This window comes from Xenopus laevis, chromosome 4S (assembly GCF_017654675.1).
Source record: "Xenopus laevis strain J_2021 chromosome 4S, Xenopus_laevis_v10.1, whole genome shotgun sequence".
Lineage (NCBI taxonomy): Eukaryota > Metazoa > Chordata > Amphibia > Anura > Pipidae > Xenopus > Xenopus laevis.
Window position 1 is genome coordinate 98,676,002 of NC_054378.1, and position 21,498 is coordinate 98,697,499.

At 36.1% G+C, this 21,498-nt stretch overlaps 1 protein-coding gene across 3 annotated transcripts; it reads left to right on the top strand.

The window, feature by feature from the left end:
* The first annotated feature begins 1,870 nt into the window (after positions 1–1,870).
* pdc.S (phosducin S homeolog) lies at positions 1,871–16,398 on the top strand. 3 transcript variants are annotated; one of them, XM_041561616.1, is made up of 4 exons: positions 1,871–2,016; positions 13,616–13,697; positions 14,018–14,178; positions 15,724–16,398. In XM_041561616.1, the coding sequence occupies exons 2-4, from the start codon at positions 13,631–13,633 to the stop codon at positions 16,243–16,245; spliced, it is 750 nt and encodes a 249-aa protein (XP_041417550.1). In that variant the 5' UTR covers positions 1,871–2,016; positions 13,616–13,630; the 3' UTR covers positions 16,246–16,398. The 3 variants fall into 3 exon arrangements, with proteins under 3 accessions (XP_041417550.1, XP_041417552.1, XP_041417551.1); XM_041561618.1 differs by lacking the exon at positions 1,871–2,016 and adding an exon at positions 10,316–10,350; XM_041561617.1 differs by lacking the exon at positions 1,871–2,016 and adding an exon at positions 12,772–13,395.
* Positions 16,399–21,498: the final 5,100 nt, after the last annotated feature.

Below are 21,498 nucleotides of genomic sequence, written 5' to 3' on the forward strand. Positions count from 1 at the left end.
AACTTACATATGAAGCCAGGAGACAACCTAATACATTAGAACATATTTGAGACACACTTACTAATGTTGCCATCATTATAAAACTGCTTAGCTCTGTAATGGTAAATTCCACATATTTGTAATTGAATAACTGGACTCAATATGGCTGTTATCCCCCCCCTTAACACCCCTCTTTCTTTCTGTATCCCTTCTCTGTTATACTTAAAATTTTAATAAAAAGAAAACATGATAAAAAAATAATTTAAACATTCATTAAACCCAATATTGTTTTGTCTCCAATTAATTGGATCAAGTACAAGGTATTATTTAATTATTACAGAGAACAGGGAAATCATTTAAAAAAAATTCAAATTATTTGGATAAAATGGAGTCTATGGGAGATGGCCTACCCGTTATACGGAGCTTTCTGGATTCTGAATTTCCATACCTATAATAGTATCTGTGGATTGTGATATGGTGTTTTATGAAATAATTTACCTTAAACTGAGAGTGCAGGTATGGGACCTGTTATCCAGAAACCCCAGGTCCCAAGTATTCTGGATAACAGGTCCCATACCTGTAATTATTAGTGATGGGCGAATTTCTCGTAAATTCGTGAAAAATCATGAAATCTAAAAGTTCAAAGAAAAATAATGAAATTCGAGAGTTTTCACGAAAAATTCACTATAATCAAGCAATTTTAACTTTTTCACTAAAAAAACGTTCAGTTCAACGTTTTCTCAAAAAAATCGAGCAATTCAACATTTTCATGAAAAAATCATGAAAATCGGCAGCGGTGAATTTTCGCAGGAGATTTGCAAATTTATTCCCCCGCGGCGAAACGTGGAAGTTTGTCGCAAATTCTCAATATATGAGATCTCAATATATGATCTGCCTATAGTTTTAAGAAATGATACAGAACTTGAACATGACCAGGAACAGGACAAAGGCAAATATAATACATACTGCATGTTCCTTTGTTCTATACATTTTATGATACCTTGTGTCGATGTTTAGTCTGTAAATTAGGCAATCCTACCACATTGCATAATTTGAATCTTCATACCCTAAGTATGCGATAAAATCATGTAAACATCCAATATAAATTGGATTAATAAATCCAATAGACAGGTTTTGCTTCAAATGAGGATTAATTATATCTTAGTTTGGATCAAGTGCAAGCTACTGTTTTATTATTACAAAGAAAAAGGAGATTTTAAAAAAAAAAATTGGATTATTCAGACAAAATGTAGTCTATGGGAGATGGCCTTTCTGTAATTCAGGGCTTTCTGTATAACGGGTTTCCAAATAACCATCCCATACCTATAATAATGATTATAATAATTAAATAATAATGATGTTACTGTGATACTCTTACATTGACATTGGATCTCTGTGACATAATGATGTGATTGCAAAAGATGAGGCCACATTGAATTGTTCTGTCATAGGACATACACTGCCAAGGGACTATTGCCATTATATAATTGCATCCAGATACTTCCCCTACTTCAAACAATCATTTATATACAATAATGACATAGCCATGTATTATTGTGTCCTGGTAATATTGGGAGAGAGATGAGTTCTACTTTTGGGAGTGTTCTGAATTTTTGGGTTGAAGTATATAGTTAGACTAATGACAAATTGCAATGTGTTTGACTTATCTGAGATCATTGGGTAAGATTGTGTGCATATCATTTTAGAATAATATCTGTTTAGGTATATAATATCACAAATTTCAATATATGCTTTCATCCATTCCAACAAATATTCTTATTCGCCCCTATCTTTCACAGGCAGATATTCACCGTGACTTGATTGGTTAAAACTAATGAACTACATTTTAAAGTTCCTTATGATAATCCTATTATGTCCAGCGAGCTATTTCTGCAAGTGTCATCATTATCCAGGAGGCTAAACCTCGTTCCCAATCTGTTGCCCTGCCCTGAGAGTTGTCAGTCGAGTAATCCTGCTCTGTTCAACACTCTCAAGGACATTGTCACTATCCAAAACTGTAGCTAAGCATCAGGAGAGGTAAGCATCTTTTATTAGGAAATGTATTAGGAATGTTGTATTTATCAATAAAATATAGAAATTGAATTTAGCAGTTTAAATAGTTTTAAAGTAATTTTATGGATTTTGTTCTGAATTTATCACCATGTTTTGTTTTTTTTAAATATATATAGAATATAATATGTGAGATAAGTGTTCTCCATTCAAAATACACATTTTGTAGATATGCATGTTAATGCATCCAGTGACACAGATAAGGACGGCACTATGGAAAATATTTAAATTGGTATATCTGTGTAGACGAGGAAGCAAGCAAAAAGTGTTTTGTATCATTGTGGCAAAGTAATAATATTAATATCATTTAACAAATGACAGTTTAAAGGTACATGATATGCATTCTTTGCTTTCTTGTTGGGTTTCAGGAAACAGTGGCTGTTCTGACTATGTAATCCATAGAATTGTAATTCTATTTTCTCTTAAAAGAGAATTTAAGTTTAACTAAAGAAGTAGGCTCCAAACAGCCCTTTAGCAGGGAAGGTCTGTGTCGCCAAAGATGCCCAAGTAGCTCCCCATCTTCTTTTCTGCTGAATCACTGCACATGCTCTGTGCTACTGTCACTTACTGAGCTTAGGGACCATCTCGCAATATACAGTACACATAGAATATAAATGTCACAATATAAGGCAAATTAGTAATTAATACAGATAATTACTACATGGCAGCTCAGAAACGACGACCCCTAAGCTTAGCTTCTCAACAGCTGCTCAGAGCCCACTGAGCATGTGAGTGTCACAGACACTTTCCAAGATGGTGACCCTCTGTGACAAGTTTAAAGTCTTGGATCATTCCTGCTATTAAGAAGCTGAAACTTTAGGCTGGTGCAATAAGTTAATTTTATAATATATGATATTGTATTCATTTTTATTTTTAGGCTTTAGTTCTCCTTTAAATTGTAATGAATTATTTGGACCAGGAGTAATTCAAAACTTTTTGGAAAGGAAATTTACCAATAATCCAATGGGAGGTTTCAACCAGCTGGTTTTCCATTATTTTTTTATAATTAAAGGTCTGAAATAAATCTATATATATAACAGCAGTAACCAATCAGTGACTTGAGAGGTGCCACATGGGCCATAACTGTTGCTTTCGAAACTCAGCTGAATGCTGAGGATCAATTGTAAACTCACTGAACAATTATGTCCCTTGTGGTCCCCCTTATAGTCACTGAAGAGCTGAAAAGCAGGAAGTTGGATTCTGGCTGTTATGTTAGACATCCAGTCACTCCAGCCTTTATACATTACATTTTCACCTAACTAACTATATTAGAAACATTTTTTATTTTGCACAGCCTATCTATTTACCAGGTTTTTATTTTTACACTGAACTGTTCCTTTAAGGCTCTGTGTATTTGACTTGCTAGCTCTGAAAGAACATAACCTGCTAGTGGCACTTACACATAAATACCTCTCATCCACTCTGTTTCAGGTATAAATATTAAACATTATTCTTCAGAGGCAGCTAAATGACGGAATGGAATTTCTATCCTAGCATGAAATGATCTTTGTTCTGTAGCTTTTCCAATAATGTGAAAGTCCTAATAATCTGATTTCCTTTATAGGCTAATCTTCAATAGCTATATTAGTCAGACAGTGAGGTGATTAATAGAGTCAGAGTTACAAGTGAGGCAAGTATTAAAGCTTCATTCATATGTGGCTCTGTTAAAGTTTGCCTAAAATTTCTACTTGCTTTACAGATTGCCCATGATCTTATTGTACATGTATTTGAAAGTCATTGTGGATATAAGTGCTATGTGTTAAGAGACACAGTGGAAAGGAGGTTTCTGCCCCGTAGAGCTTACAGTCTAAGTGGGTGGGTGGCTAACATACAGGCAGAAATTGGAGGGGGAAAAGTGCACAAGGTAAAGGCATTGTCCAATAGGTAACAGGACTTGACTATTGTTCTAGTGCTCCTAAAGATAGTATTTCGTTTTTTCTTAAATAGATTGAGAGAGGATTCCTTACGAAGGAAGTCAGGGATGGTATTCCTTACTAAGGAAGTCAGGGATGGAATTCCAGAGATAAGGACCAGCAAGATAGAAAGGCTTGAGATGTCTATAATCTAGAACAGAGGTCCCCAGCCTAAAGTTTTAGCTTCTCAATAGCAGCAATCATCCAGGACTTCAAACTTGTCACAGGGGGTCACCATCTTGGAAAGTGTCTGTGACACTCACATGCTCAGTGGGCTCTGAGCAGCTGTTGAGAAGCTAAGCTTAGGGGTCTTCGTAAATTATCAAGCAGAAAATGAGGTTGGCCTGTAATAGAAGTTGATGCTACAGGGCTGATTATTAAATGCTGATGCTAGTTGCACTGGTTTCTGTGCTGCCATGTAGTAATTATCTGTATTAATTACTAATCAGCCTTGTATTGTGACATTTCTATTCGATGTGTACTGTATATTGTGAGTGGGTCCCTAAGCTCAGTAAGTGACAGCAGCACAGAGCATGTGCAGTAAATCAGCAGAAAAGAAGATGGGGAGCTACAGATCTTTACTGCTAAAGGGCTGTTGTTGCCTTGGGCTGTTACAACAGCCAAAACACAATGTACAACATTTCTAGCTACTTCTTTAGTTAGGCTTTAGTTCTCCTTTATGTATATTCTGTGGTACAGTATATGGTTCCTTTAAGTAGGTTAAACAGGCAAGCTGGAGCACTGTACTAGTATAAATAGAGCAAGTAGGAGCAAACATATATGGTGCTTGCATGGGTGCTTAGCATAAAATAGGTCAATTCAGCTTTTCTTTGGCTGGCAACCACACAACTATCTCAATTTATGATCTCTCCATAGAGATGATACAGAACTGGAACATTTCCAGGAACAGGACAAAGGCAAATATAATACATACTGCATATTCCTTTGTTTCATACATTTTATGATACTTTGAATTGATTTGTAGTCTATAAAATAGGAAATCTAAGAAAATTATTGAGCAGAATCTGAACCTTATAACAGGGAAAACATTAAAAAACATCATCAATAGCACAACAGTAATACTTGGGTCTTGGCTTTCATAAAAAGCTACCCACCAGACCTTTCAATCGAAGGTTGGGCCTTCCTGTTCTCTTGCCTGCTGGTTTTAGAGCGCAGCGCATGCTTTGGTTTATTTTTTGTATTCATGTATTTTACTATGTTTTTACCATCTGAGGCGACCGGTTTCAATGATTGTAGCCATATCCATACTCGTGTGCTGGCACAAGCTTCATAAAAGTTCAAGGTTCCATTCTCTGTTCTTTTGGAAATTGAACTAAGAATTTTTGTTTCAAATATAAACAGATAGAATAAGTGTTTTTAGAAATATTAAAGGGATACTCTCAGGGGAAAAAATTTTTTTTTCAGTTAATATTGCTACTCCAGCAGAATTCTGCACTGAAATCCATTTCTCAAAAGAGCAAACAGATTTTTTTTATATTCAATTTAGAAATCTGACATGGGGCTAGACATTTTGTCAATTTCCCAGCTGCCCCCAGTCATGTGACTTGTGCTCTGATAAACTTCAATCACTGTTCAGTTAAATTGCAGCACAGTCCAAAAAGCCATCTTCTCTTTTAGCTTTTCCTAGGCAATCTCGTTTCTTTACATATACGTACGGCAGTTTCGGATTGTAGAATACTGAGAGTATTGAAGAGAAGTTAAAGGGGATGTAAAGATGAAAAAATAAAATCCCATTTTAACATTATTTAATGAAAAATAAGCCTATCTCCAATATTCGTTAATTAAACAATGTGTACTGTTTTTATTAAAAAAAAAACTGTCTTTATTCAGTGAAATTCCCCCTTCGTTTTACTTTCTCTGACTGCTGCTGATATGAAACTTTAGACAGTTCCTAGCTGCTCTGCAGGGAAATGATGGCACTCGAATGGCAGGGAAGCAATGTGCAGGTTTATTTTATGTTGTGTTTGCATAACCTGACTAGCCTTAGCTAATCTCTATGATAATCAACCCCTGCACCTTCCTTCCCAGCCCTGCAAATCCTGGGCTGTTCTGTTTGTTTTCCTGTAGAGCAGCCGGCTACCCTGTAGACTCAGAGAGTCAAGGGAAGGAGCAATTTCACTGCATACAGTTGGGTTTTTCATTAAAACGGTACAGGTTTTTTTAATTGAAGTATATTGGGGATAGGTTTCTTTTTCACTAAAAATGGGATTTTATTTTTGCTTTTACATCCCCTTTAAGAAGAGTCCAGATGTTACATGTCGATCTCCATTTATGAGATTAGATTTTCCAAATGTAATTCTTCCATTAAACTTTATTGCTGTTTAACCTACTGCCATTACCTTACCACATGGGTACAATTGATTGGATTACCATGGTTTTATGCCATAACTAGCATTATGATGAGTCAAAGTAAAGCTATGTCAGTGTTTAAGTATTTGTCAGTATAAACTGTGCCATGTTAGATACATGATATTTGTACTTTGGTAAACATGAGTCTACTGCTTGGCCAACCATAGTGCCATGTGTTGCTTAACCACCCAGTCGGTCTATATATACCATATACAGTATCTTGTGGCCATTAACATTTGTAATCTGCAAATTTGTAATTCACACTTCCAGCAGTATTTTAGGGGCCCCATCTGTCATTCTGATGTGTTATGAAAACTGAACAGTAGACTATATTTCCATCAAAACAATGTGTGAGAAATATCTTTAAAGAAAGTATATTGATCTGCTGGAAAATGCACTTTTTCACTTTTTTAATGAATAACTTGATTATGTCAAGTGTTTTGGCATACTTTGTTACCAGATAAATTGTAACATATACTCAATGGAGATCAATTGTGGATAAAACAGATTAGAGAGACTATCCCCCAAAATATATAGCCATTCACTTTCTCGGGAAAAATGGCTCCAGTATGCTACTCACAGTGATTGTTATTAAATGCAAGGGAAAGTTAATAATTCTGAGCTTTTGCTGTTGAAGTGACAATCCTTGAGATCAAAATTCCACAGGTTATAGAAGCCTTCTACTAGTAATGGGAGATTATGGATCCAAGATGTAATTCCTGAGTGATTACCAAAAACAGAATAATGACCTAATAAGAAGAGTAGGTAAATAGGTACTGTAAAAAAACCATCAGTTTTCCCTAACTAATAAACTGACCACACATGGACCGAGCTGCAGGATCTACACCAAGCTAGATATTAGTGCAGCCTGGCCATACATGTGGATTTGTGCAGGTATCAGATGGAGCGGCCCTCAAGGTGAAGAAGATTCTGCAGAAATGTGGGGATGTGCAGCCTGGGTATTGTTGGGTAATCTGATAATCTCTTATGAGTAGACAGGGTCACTGATCAGCCTGTTTAATTTTAGCTATGCTACTCCGGTACAGTAGCAGTTTATAATAGAAATGCAGTCTGGAAAATTGTATCCAAAATGTATAATATGGTATAATAGGAGGTGTGCACGTGAACTTGGCATCAGCTATTGTATCTTTTAGAAATAATTGAAGTGTTGAATCTTTTATGAGAAATGTACACCATGATCTTAAACAATTAGGGGGTTATTTATTAAAGTCCCAATGTTTTTTTGAGATTTATTATACCCCAAAGCTGCAAAAAGACAGAATCAGAGAATTCGCCATCTCAGATCTGCCAAGGTTTTATATAAGTCAACGGGAGAGATCCCTATCCTATTTGGAAGTTTTTGTGGTCTGCGCTGGAATTAGCCCAAAAATCGGACTATTTCATGCAAAAATACTAAAAATTTGGGCTTTTCAGGAAAAAGCCTGAAAAAATTGATTTTATTGAGTTTTTCCCCGATCGATTAAATCAAGCTTTTTAGATAATAAATAAGGTCAAATCATGGATTCTAGTTTGGTCGGACTTTTCTAAATTAATAAATAACCCCCTAAGAGTATAAAAAATATTTGATATATTGCATCTTATCGGAAGATATGCCCATGCAGTCCCTCTCTTAGGACATTAATGGAGTTGCCCTATTTACTGTTGTTGGTGTCATGGTCTCAGCTCCCTGTACACACAGTAAATAAGACGTAATACAGACACTATAAAGGAGAGGCATCACAAATACATTTGAAGCCTGAAGTATCGGCAGGACCACAGTGTAAAATGGGGATAATCTGAATGATAAAAGCATGAAATGTATTTAATAATCCCATAAAATAGTAGTTGCTCAGTAGCTGTTCATGAGGCATCCTGTGATGTGACTCTCTTATTAGGCAACAGTTGTAAACCAATAAGTATAATGATTTATGTATAACACTATATTGTGTTTAAAGAATGATCCCCTTTTAAACTAAGCATTACCATTATTTATTAAACTTAGAATGAATCCACAATGCAGCAATATGATGAAATCAGATAGAATTAAAGGGATCCTGTCATCGGAAAACACGTTTTTTTCGAAACGCATCAGTTAATAGTGCTACTCCAGCAGAATTCTGCACTGAAATCCATTTCTCAAAAGAGCAAACAGATTTTTTTATATTCAATTTTGAAATCTGACATGGGGCTAGACATTTTGTCAATTTCCCAGCTGCCCCAGTCATGTGACTTGTGCCTGCACTTTAGGAGAGAAATGCTTTCTGGCAGGCTGCTGTTTTTCCTTCTCAATGTAACTGAATGTGTCTCAGTGGGACATGGGTTTTTACTATTGAGTGTTGTTCTTAGATCTACCAGGCAGCTGTTATCTTGTGTTAGGGAGCTGCTATCTGGTTACCTTCCCATTGTTCTTTTGTTTGGCTGCTGGGGGAAAAAAGGGAGGGGGGTGATATCACTCCAACTTGCAGTACAGCAGTAAAGAGTGATTGAAGTTTATCAGAGCACAAGTCATATGACCAGGGGCAGCTGGGAAATTGACAATATGTCTAGCCCCATGTCAGATTTCAAAATTGAATATAAAAAAATCTGTTTGCTCTTTTGAGAAATGGAATTCTGCTGGAGTAGCACTATTAACTGATGCGTTTTGAAAAAAAACGTGTTTTCCGATGACAGGATCCCATTAATTCTATCTGATTTCATCATATTGCTGCATTGTGGATTCATTCTAAGTTTAATAAATAATGGTAATGCTTAGTTTAAAAGGGGATCATTCTTTAAACACAATATAGTGTTTACATAAACCTCTTATCGAACACATAGTAGTCAACTGTTCGTCATGACAGCTTGACTTCTGTTTATCTGTGTCCAATCACATTAACTTCTAACCTCTGCAAGCCACACATAATCACTTCCTTCTCACCCAAACCCTGAAGTACTTATTGTACATCTAATTAGTTCAATGACAAAGTGGCCTAGATATATTTTTACTTTGGAGCTGGACCTGTACCAACATCACGTGAAAGCTCTACAAAGTCATGATCTACCAGTGCAACAATAATCACAAACCTTTGGAGAGGGATAAACATTCCTTCGCTGCTTAGTTTTCAATTCATTCTTTTATTTCATGTATACTTTGATCTTTATATTTTATGGGTTATCGTTGTATCTTGGTTTTGAAAGGAAACTTAGAATAAGATGATTTGTAGAAGTTGACCAGTCACCCACTGAGTAACATGGCATTGGGAAATGTGTATTACATACACAATACTCTCCTGGTTGGTAAAGTTTCACCTGTGCATGAAACAGTTTTTTTATCATCTTGGCATCATTGTATGGGGCAAATTTACTAAAGGGCGAAATGACTAACGCTGGCGAATTTTCATTACTTCGCCAATTTACTAACGGGTGCTGGCATAACTTCGCTAGTGAAGGAGATAGACTCTAGCGCTACTTCGCACTCTTACGCCAGGCGAAGTTTCATTCTGGCAAAAGAGCGTTACTTTGCAAATTCACTAAGATGAGCATTTTACTGAATGTTACCTGTTCCGCCAGACTTGCCTTCGCCAGCTCAGACCAGGCGAAGTGCAATGGAATCCCAAAAAACGCTGGCGTCTTTTGCTTTTGTCAGGGTGATAGGCTGCAAAAGTCTGTAAATTTTTTTTTGGGTAACTGGGCTCCCCCCTACATTTCCTACCATATGGCACATAAACTATAGACTGGGCACATGTGTAGGGCATTATAACAACTCTTCTTCATTTTATTAAGGTTCCCTGGGCTTGTGTAGTGTAATGTATTTGCTGCAACATATACATGCATTCAACTTTAACTTCCTGAAGTATGCAAATTATTCCACGCGAGCGCAACTTCGATTCGTTTGGCGCAGTAACGCTAGCGCAACTTCGCCAGAGTTCGGCACCCTGGACGCAACTTCAGATTTTAGTGAATTAGCGTTGTCCTGGTGAATCTACGCCTGGCGAAGTGTTGCAATGTGATCGAAGCCATCACTGGCGACTTTACGGAGGTTAGTGAATTTGCCCCTATAACTTACATGCTATATAGGCATATCATTTATGTCTGCACAAGTCAGTGTGATATATCTGTACTTACAATCAGCCATGCAGAAGTTTTATATTATAGGTGTCTATTTCTAAAAATGGTAATAATATAGTAATTCCGAGTTAAATCTTATGCCATACTATAGCAAGTGTAGGACCAAGCATTGGGGTGCTCAGTGTTTGATCCCTTTAGGATTGCAATTTAGCTCACACTAAGGTAAAAAGTCATCATCACGTAATGACTAGTTTCATCAATATTCCCTTTAATAATGAAAAAATGCACTGGGCAGTGTTGAAATTTCCATAATTGTGTATTAGGAATCCTTAAAGGGCTTAAAATAGGCATTTGCAAACTATGGGCTGGCCCTCCAGATAACAGGTCTAAAAGAAATACTGTGATTAGCCTAGAATGTAGGCAATGGTTAGTACTGCTTCCTTGCAGCACTGTTCACCCTGTGCATGAATGAGTTTCCTTCCACATGCCAAAAACATACAGTACAGGCAGGTCAATTGGCTCCTGATAAAAGTGACCATAGTATGTGAATATTATAGTGGCCTTAGATGGTAAGCTCCATTGGGGCAGGGAATGATGTACTGGATAATCTCTGTAAAGAACTGCTGAATATATCGTGGCCATATACAGTAAGGATAAAAATTAAAGTTTATTTAGAATGAGATTTTGTTTATTTATAGAATGAGAAATGTTTATTTACTCTCTCTTGGATTCTGGAAGTCCAGTCTGGTAGTGAGATTTTGGGGGGGTAATTTTTTGCTGCCTATTTTTCTTGAAACTATTGCCAGTATGACAATATTTTTATGTATCCTAAATATTTTGTTAATAGGCCTGAACAAAGGTGTAGGCAGCAGCTACAGAAGTCTAACGATTAATGTCTTAAAGTAGTAAGTTTAGCAAACAATGCATGGCTAAGTTGCATTTATAGATATAGGAACCAGACAACTAATAATTAAGGTTGCCACCCATCCGGTTTTGACCCAGGTAGCCTGGTCTCTGGAAGGGCTGCCTGGCTCAAAACTGCCTGCTGGTTTGCCAAATTAGGAAACCAGGCATGATTCCCCAGATTGAAGCGGAGACTGGCCAATCACAACATCATCACCCCACCCAGTGACATCATCACCCAGCGCCACGACATAACAGCTACTCCCCTTTGACTTTAGTTAATGTCCCTCCATCCGGAAAGCAGACTGGGGAAAGCTGGAAACCCTAACTAGAACACTAATCACAATCGTTGTTGCATTCATGCTCCGTAAATTTCCATTGGTTATACATAGACAGGGTCGGACTGGGGAGGCATGGGGTCGACCAGGGCTGTTGTCTCAGGGGCCCCCCTCCCACCCATTCTGTAATTTACTTGCACCACACCACCAATGAAACTAGAGGACCTAGGGCCCACCGGGTATTTATCCTGTGCCCCTGGTGGGCCAGTCTTAGCCGGTACATAGAGAATAAAAGGGCACAACTTTTAGGGAAGGCAGAAACAACAGCACAAGCTTTTGGGGGAAACCCAACAGTACTCACCACACAAGCATATGGCCACATGGTTTTGGGTGCATAAAAATCAGTTGCTAAAAAGACATATTGCATGTAGATTTTACATGGCCCAATTTTCATGCCTAGACAGATGACTGTGAATATATCATATAAGGCTGGCCACTCCTTTAAGAGTAATAGCACACAGAGTGATATTGAGCATTTGTGGGCAATAATGGTCAAATCTCCCTTAGAATTGAAATTCCCTTGTTGTTGCATTTGAATTTGAAGCAATTGCTTGTCACTTGACTGTACCGGGTACTTGCAGGCAATTCAAAGTAATATTGGCCAATTTTGGGCATATTGTCCGTGCCAACATAGCAACAAAACTCTTAAGGCAGGAGTGCTCATACTTTGGTAATGCAAGGTCTGTTTTTTGTGATGTTGTCCTATGATGATCTACATCCATAAAAGCATTATTAGCATTCTGTTCCATGGAAAATATGACTTAAATATTGATTTATGAGAAAATGTATATTGTTATATTTAATAAACAACTATTTCTTATTAAGTTTAATGTAATAAATATCTGAATGAAAAGCATGAAACAGGAGGATGATTTAGACAAGCTGTTTGTTGACAGTGTCTTGAGATCTACTGATCACCAGCTAAAGGTCTACTGGTAGATCCCGATCTACCTTTTGGACACCCCTGTCTTAAGGCAACAAACTGCTTGAAATTGCTAATTGTGCCATTACCCTAAGTGATACTATTACAGTTTATTTCTCTTCACTGTAACACCGTTATACAGTTAACAATATGTAGATTATCTGTTTTTAATATGAAATGATATGCTGAGTGTTAATGTAAGATTTTTGCTGCCACATCAATTAAATGTATTCGATGGAAATATATTTCTCATTTTAGCATGCGTGCATTTATTTCATGCTTGTTCATTCCATATGGGTGCTTCCTTGACACCCATTATATAATACAGGCAAGCTTCCTGCTCTGGAATTCACATTTATGTACTTGTCTGGAGGCCCCTGAACAGTCCAGAAACTAGGGGGATCGGTATTTCTGAAAGTTGACTCACTTGCTGTAGCTGTTCAAGTACATAGAGGTGTCATGGAGGAACCTTTAAGCAGTAAACAAGGATGCTAATTTTGATGCTGGAGAAATATACTTACATGCAATCAAAACATAACAGATCCCCTTTATAGGAGAACTAAACACATCCTGTAAACATAGAGCCCTTGCACAGTCTCCCTCCTCAACCAGAATTCCCCAAATCGCTCTGATCCCCTGTATCTCATCAGAAAAGCAAAGTAGTTGGTGGTTGCCATCTCTGGCTGTGTCGCATCCTTTCCATGGCTATCTTTAGGCAATCAAGCTTCCAGGAGTATGTGCACTGAAAGTATGGAATAGATCAGCTTCAGCAATCAGATCCACGGACAGGAAACAATATGGCTGGACAGGGCTGTCGCAAAGTCCACAGCCTAACTGTAGCTGTTCTGGTCAGGTAAGGAGGAGTCTGGTATAACAAACCTTATCCTTTATCAGCCAGAAATGCCTAAAAATCATTTTGGGTAGGAAATGTTGCACGAAATAACAGAGATAAGATAATTCTAAAAAATGTTGAATTTTCATAAAATAACAAAAGGGAATATGGACTATGGGTACATGAAATAAACCAAGTTCTAAATAGATTTTTATGAAACATCTTGATGTTCTACATGCAGATTCCATTCCTAGCCATGGGGGATCTTGATACGCAAAATGTCGAAGAGGAAACTGATTTTGAAGGATCAGCCACAAACACAGGTAACATTTTCATATGTGTAGGGTACAGATATAGGATTCTAGTTGCCCAGATACTTTCCTTACACAGTCCATTACAGCAGATTTGTAATGAGAATTGTTTCTGTGATAGGCTATTTTCACCAAGGTATATGGTTTAACAAATTTGGCAAGAGTCTTTATTGCTATTTTATTAATTACATACCTTACTTTGGACTGTTGAGCCACGGGATATTGAAATGACATATGTGGATTTGTCCTCCAATGTACATTACATGCACATTTTCTTGTGGGAATTATTTTGGAGAGATTCAGTTGAGTTTTTTTGCATTGATTACATACAGGTCCAAAAGGTGTTATCCAAGACTGGAGGAAATTTAAATTAATAAGTGAAGACCAGGAATCAATACCTCCATGCAAAAAAGAAATCCTACGACAAATGTCTTCTCCATACAAACCTCCCAGCAAAGAAGAGAAAGACACAAAGGAAAAACTAAGTCGGAAGGTAATTACTAACAAATGGAGAGAGCAAGGCACAGATTTGATAGAAGAAATGGTTTGTGGAACTGGTGGCTTTTTTCTTTGTTTGACACATTAACATGCAACAATAATACTTATAGGGTAATGGAACACAGGGCTTTGGCACCCACAATTTTCGGATGCCCAAAATCACATACACAAGTTGATTTTCATTTGATAGTTGCCTGGAACAGTGTATGGACATGTTAACAGATCATAACCCGTGCAAGGGAGTAAAATATATACCCAGCCTCCACCCCAAAATAATCCTATCAGATAACACAAGCAGTATTTATTTATTCCTTTATTTATTCCTTTCTATACTAATTACTCTAAACCATAAATAAATTGTAATTTATGAAAAAAAACCCCACAAAAAACACTAATAGAAAACTAAAAGCTGACATGGTCATGTAGCAGTCAATGGGAGCTGTTCTTTTTCAATTGGAAAATCTACCTTTGCTTCATAATTGTGGAGATCAAGGTTTTCTTATTTGTATTCTTCTTGTATTTTTTTTTAATATTAAGGTTTTTTAATGTATTACTTGTCATTCGTGGTTTCAGTGAAAATTAATTTTTAGTGGTATCAAAAACCACTAAAATCGAAATCTTGATAAGTGGGTCTCTCCCTGTAGATCTTGGGTCTTGAGATCACAATAGCCTTGAATATTTGGAAATTGTTGAATAAATCACCCAGTCCACTTTTAAAGGCATTAATAGAATCTGCCATCGCAATTTCACATCCTCATTATCTGACAACGAAGAACAATTTACTCTGCTCTGTTATTGGCCTATAATTCAAATGAACCAAGAATATCCTGTAAATTATATTCTTATAAATGGTGCTCAATGATGTCATCAGTTATAATCGGTGCTCGGCCTGTACCTCAGCCTTTGGCCTCGTGCCTCTATAGGGTCATGGAACTCCTCGGTGACTTCTAATATCCTTATATTTTACAAAAGTGGGACATTATTCACTTTATCATTTCCTTTTATGTACGGATACAGTGCCCATTATCCAGAATGTTTTGAATTACGGGTTATTTCCTATAGACTCCATTTGAAACAGATAATTCCAATTTTAGAAATAATTGCCTTTTTTTTGCAATAATAAAACAGTACCTGATCCGAAGTAATAAATAATTAATCCTTACTGGAGGCAAACCAGTCTTATTGGGCTTATTTAATGTTTAAATGATTGTTTGGAGATCCAAGTTACAGAAATATCCCTTATCCAGAAGACCCCCGAGCCCCGAGTATTCTGGATAATAAGTCCCATAACTGTACTTGTAAAGACTAAAGCTTAATCAGGTCCACTTGCAAGTGCCTTTTCTCCAGAGAAAACAACCCCAACCTTGATAATCATATTGTACTACAGAGAATATAAACATACAGATACTGCCTTTTAAGTACAGTAATGTTAAATCCATGGAAAAATGTTACTTCAATTTTTTTCATTGTGCAAAAAAAGCTGATTTTGTTTGGAGATCCCTTTCAAACTCATGCATCAGTGTTTTGTGTTCTTTTGCAGATGAGCATGCAAGAATGTGAGTTAATTAATGACAAGGAGGATGAACAGTGTCTAAAGAAATACCGCAAACAATATATGCATGAAATGCATCAGAGATTGAGTTTTGGCCCCAAATATGGTTATTTGGTGGAGCTTAGGAGCGGGGATGAATTCTTAGAGGCCATTGAGAAGGAGCGGAAAAACACTACAGTTATAGTTCACATATTTGCAGATGACATTAAAGGCTGCGAAGCACTCAATAATTGTTTAACATGTCTTGCTTTAGAGTACCCAACAGTTAAGTTCTGTAAAATCAAAGCAGCTGATACTGGGGCTGGAGAAAGGTTCTCCAGTGATGTTCTGCCCACCTTGTTAGTTTACAAGGCCGGTGAACTCATAAGCAACTTCATCAGCGTTACAGAGAATTTAAATGAGGAGTTTTTTGCAGTGGATGTAGAATCGTTTCTCAATGAATATGGCCTTTTGCCCGAAAAAGACATGCAGGGCATAATCGGAGATAATGGGGAAGGAGATATCGAATAGCTTGAACATCGACCCCATACACCAGCCAGATATCTGAACAGAACTACAGTCACTGTTTCAATTTTTCAAGTTTCCAGTCTAGGGGGCACATTTACTTAGCTCGAGTGAAGGATTAGAAGGAAAAAAACTTTGAATTTCGAAGTTTTTTTTTTTGGCTACTTCGACCATCGAATTCAATAGTCGAAGTACTGTCTCTTTAAAAAAAACTTCGACCACCTACTTCGCCACCTAAAACCTACCGAGCAGCAATGTTAGCCTATGAGGAAGGTCCCTATAGGCTTTCCTAGCAATTTGTGTTCTAAGGAAAATCGTTCGATCGATTAATTAAAATCCTTTTAATCGTTCGATTTGAAGGATCCAAACTGCGGTAAATCCTTCGACTTCGAAATTTCGAAGGATTTAACTTCGATAGTCGAATATCGAGGGTTAATTAACCCTCGATATTCGACCCATAGTAAATATGCCCCTTAAAGTTGAATGTTAAAATCATAGAGAAACTTTCTGAAGAAGCAGTTTAATGCTTATGTCAACCAAAGTCTACCTGTTTCCTGTTAGTAATAGATGGTAAAATAATTTTCTAAGGAGCAGCGTTATCAAAATTTTAATATTTAACATGATTACATTTGTTTTTTTTTATTTGCAATAATCATAAAAAAAAAGAGTTCAACTACAGTGGGGACTGTATTATCAAATTTAAAGCAATTTTTTAATTTGAATTTTCAAGTATAAATTGAAATTTGGCTAACTCATTGAAATGAATGGTAAATGTCATTCCAGTGGGTTTTTTTTAAAATAAGAGCACATTCAAGCTTTTTTTAAATTTGATAATTCAAAACTTTTAATTCTCTTTAATCTACCCCCAAGAATAATAATATTCTAGGAAAGTAATGTACAGTATTTACTCTATATCCACTGTCTTAGTAGCAAGTTTTTACCATTCTTCATAATTAAACATATTAACCATAAAGCTTTATATTACCCTGTGATTTTTTACATTACAAGAACTTATTACTATTACTGTGATCTATACTGTAGTAATTTCAGTTTTTTTTGTAAGAAAGGGAAGGTTGCAAATATTTTTACAATATCATGTAGCTTAAGTGTCAATGTAGAATGCAGGGGTATAAACTGGACAAACAGTGCCTACTGAAAGTCTACATCACCAAGAACTTTCTATCACTTTGTTTTGTTATCGTGCCACACACTCACATATTTAAATGTTTTTTTTTTACCCCACTAAAATACCATTAATACTATCTAAATATTTGCAGTAGACCTTGTTTGGCAGTAACATTCTGCATAAATATTTTCTGCAGGATTTAACATGTGGTAGGGATGCACTGTATCCAGGATTTGGCCAAATTATTCACAATTTTTTATTTTTTTTTTGTAGGATGTATTATTATTATAAATCACTATCAGTGATGGGCGAATTTGGGCCGCGAAAAATTTGTGAAACGGCGTCGGAGTCTCGTTTTTGACGCCGGCATCCGTTTTTTTGGATGCCGGCACACATTCGCCAGGCGTAAATGCACCGGCATTCAAAAAAACGGACACCAGTATCCATTTTTTTTTGACACTGGCAAATTTTTGCGGCGGTTTCGCTTATTTATTCGTCGGTGGCAAATTGGGGGAATTCGTGCCTGGTGAATAAAATCGCCCATCACTAATCACTATTTTTATTTTTTATTTATATTGCAATGCTTTTTAGAGATTAGATGTCATTCACATTGAGTTTTCTTTCAAGATTTACCAAAGTAAAACATTTTAAATTTAGTGCACCTATAACATAAATGTATCTGAAATCTTCTATGACAAGCAAAAAAAAAAAGAAAACCTAAGAAGCTCATTGAAACAAATCTGCATTCATCTCTAGTCTTCTTTTGATCTGTAAAAAATGCAATTAAATGTTTTTGTTGAATACAGGTTTTGATTCTTTTCTATGTAGATTAACTACTCAACAGAGAATTTCAAATAATAATATTGTTTTATCCACTGTCTGACTTTTGTGAAGATAGAATACTAGAATTTCTTTTCTTTCAATTTTATAATGACAAACCTTTCAGTAAATTATGCTAATGCAGAACCATCATTTACTTAAACATATGTTTTACCATGGATGCTCTTTTTGTGGTTATTATTCTCAAATATATAGCACTTAATAAACATGAATGGATTTACTGACATCACACAATTACTATTTCTACAGTTCTATGAAATATTTTTGCATGTTGCATATTCTTATGTCACATTATTGACATTATTATTATTTCATGTGTGAATTTATTTTAAAAAAATGAAATCTTTTATTTTTATAACAAAATTAGAGAAAGACTTCAAATGCTTCCTATAATGTTGAAAAAGATAAGCTTATGATATGGCCAAAAAATATGTTGAGGCTGATTTATCCATTTTTAAATTTCAGTAGTGATGAGTGAAAATTCTCGGCATGGATTCGTTGTGAAATTGTGTTTTGCTGTCATTGTTTTTTTTTTTTGTGAGACTAAAGTCAAATTTTACAGCAAACTATTCTCAACGATAAATACGGGGAAAAATGTCCATTGACTCCAATTTAGTCTGCACAACAAAAAAATGCGGATTGACTAAAGTATTTTTTTTTGTGCAAAAATAAATGTGCCGAAAAATACCCATAGAATCCAATATATTTTGCACAAGAAAATGCCTATTAACCCAATGTATTTATAAAAAGCATTGTAAAATGTCTATAGATTCTACTGCATTTTGGACAAAAAAATATGTAAAGTGCAAATGGGGCAGATTTGCTCATCATTCAATTTGAGCTTTTTCAAAATGCTATCACATTAATTAGATTAAACTCAATTAATCTTTTTCTGCAGTTGCTAGTTGTAATTGTAGTGATTTATAGAATTTTTAGTACTCATAAAAAAAGCCTGAATCGTAAAAACGTGATCATGTTAATTTGCAGGACAAATATAAAATTACTCCATATTACACTGTTCCGTTCATTTAATACATATTTAACTGTTTAAAACACTCAGAAAGAAATAGCTTGAATGTTAAAAATACACCTCCTATTGAACATATATTAAATCTCAAAAATTCAAGTTTGGAATAAAAAAATTGAGCTTGAGTTAATTCCTGTTTAGTCAAAAAAAGCAATCTCAAATTTTAATTATGTTTTTTTAATATAATGTGGCTTTTATCACCACTAGACAACACATCTCCATGTTCCAGTCTGTTGCAAGCTCAATAAAATATAAATGAATCTTGTGCTCATTTTGGCTTTAAATTTTCTACATTGAAACACTGCCAACAAAGTTGTTGTAACCCCACTCACAAACTAGTAAGAACCATAATGAATTTGGGACTGTGGCATGTAGTACAGACATTTTATTTGGAGACACCTCCATGGTGTCACTGTGACAAATTTTGGCTAGGACACACGCAGAACAAGTCTTGCGAATGCTAAGCTTTGATTTACATTTTATCTAACTATTTATAAAGAGTTGATTATTTGCATAAAGAGTAACTGATCCTGCTCTTTGTCTTGTGAGGCGAGTGCTTTCATCTTGAGCACGTTCTAAGACTGTTATAAAGCAAGACGGGGTTGGAATTTTTGCCACTTGCAAGTTCAAAAAGGAACTATAAGCCTTTCACTGAAAAGTGCCCCCCATACTACACTACTTTAAATAGTAATATAGTACACTTTAAGGGGCACATTTACAAAGCTCGAGTGAAGGATTCGAATAAAAAAAACTTCGAATTTCGAAGTGTTTTTTTGGCTACTTCGACCATCGAATGGGCTAGTTCGACCTTCGACTACGACTACGACTACGAATCAAACGATTCGAACTAAAAATCGTTCGACTATTCGATCGTTCGATAATCGAAGTACTGTCTCTTTAAGAAAAACTTCGACCCCCTAGTTCGGCAGCTAAAAGCTACCGAACTCAATGTTAGCCTATGGGGAAGGTCCCCATCGTTCGATTCGAAGGATTTAATCGTTCGATCGAATGAATAATCCTTCGATCGAAGTATTAGCGCTAAATCGTTCGACTTCGATATTCGAAGTCGAACGATTTTAGTTCCTGGTCGAATATCGAGGGTTAATTAACCCTCGATATTCGACCCTTAGTAAATCTGCCCCTAAATGTAGGGTAATATGATAGAAGTTGTAACTTTGCACCAGTTGTACTAACCTACAGCAACCAGTTAGTTATGATTAACAAGATGTTTATGCAGGTGGGGGGGAATCACAGGTCACGTGTGTGGTTGTGGGGTTCACAGAATTTTTTGTAGCTTGGCGAGATCAAGTTTTGTTGGTGCTTCCAAGCTAGCTCTAAACAGGTTCTACATCTGTGTTTTGTTTTATTTATATTTTATAGTAAATTGTTTTTTCATATGTGACTCCCTATACAACATCTTTATTTAGGAGAAATTTAGAAGAAGAGTTTGCTGGATTTACTGGTTTGCTTTCCAAATTATGTGATACAGGTTCACTTTCCCTTTTCTCTACAAAAATGGCGAAGTGCATATAATGGCATCAGTCTTAAATGTACATGTTCTGGACTCCGTTTACTTTTCAAACAGGGCTGGCTTTTCTATTGCTGCACCTCACTTTTGCTCAATAGGACAAGCTATTTATTGGTAATAGCTTGGGCACAATTAATGTCACCAGAAATCTGTCTTAAAGGGCAAATATACCACTTGACTTAAATTCTCAGTTTTATTGCACATACACAGTTATACCTATGGTTTCCCTGCTCACTTAACGTTTAGGTCAGGGATGGTCAAGCTGGGATCCTATAGATGTTTTTTGTCTCCATCAGAGTCGGTGGCAAACTCATTGGTCAGAATGTTGCCCATGGGTGCAAGCCCCAAAACAAATGCGCTGACTAGACTACCAGACAACCCTGCAATATCTACATAAGGAGAGCTAGGAAGCCAGGAACTATATATTTGTCTGTATTGGGCGACATTTATTGTTCAAGGTTATGTATGCCCTTCCCTTTAAAAAAGATTATTTACAACTGACTTTTAGTAACAGCAGCAATGATCTGTGATGTTTTACTTAACTTACTTTTCTAATTACATTGAATGTGAGAAAATACAGAGAAGATATTGAATGATAGAAGATATAGAGAAGACACTGAGATTGTGAACGTCTGCAAATCTCAAATGAACGACTACAAACAATTCATAAAGGGATGTTCATGTACTGCATCATTAAAAGGAAAATATGCCAGATTAAATACAGTGTTTATAACAGAA

What these genes read in the sequence shown, in the direction of transcription:
- pdc.S (XM_041561616.1), top strand. Translation starts at nt 13,631, where the DNA reads ATGGGGGATCTTGATACGCAAAATGTCGAAGAGGAAACTGATTTTGAA. An exon ending in AGGATCAGCCACAAACACAG is followed by an intron (nt 13,698 to 14,017) that starts GTAACATTTTCA and finishes GATTACATACAG; the next exon opens with GTCCAAAAGGTGTTATCCAA. An exon ending in AGGAAAAACTAAGTCGGAAG is followed by an intron (nt 14,179 to 15,723) that starts GTAATTACTAAC and finishes GTTCTTTTGCAG; the next exon opens with ATGAGCATGCAAGAATGTGA.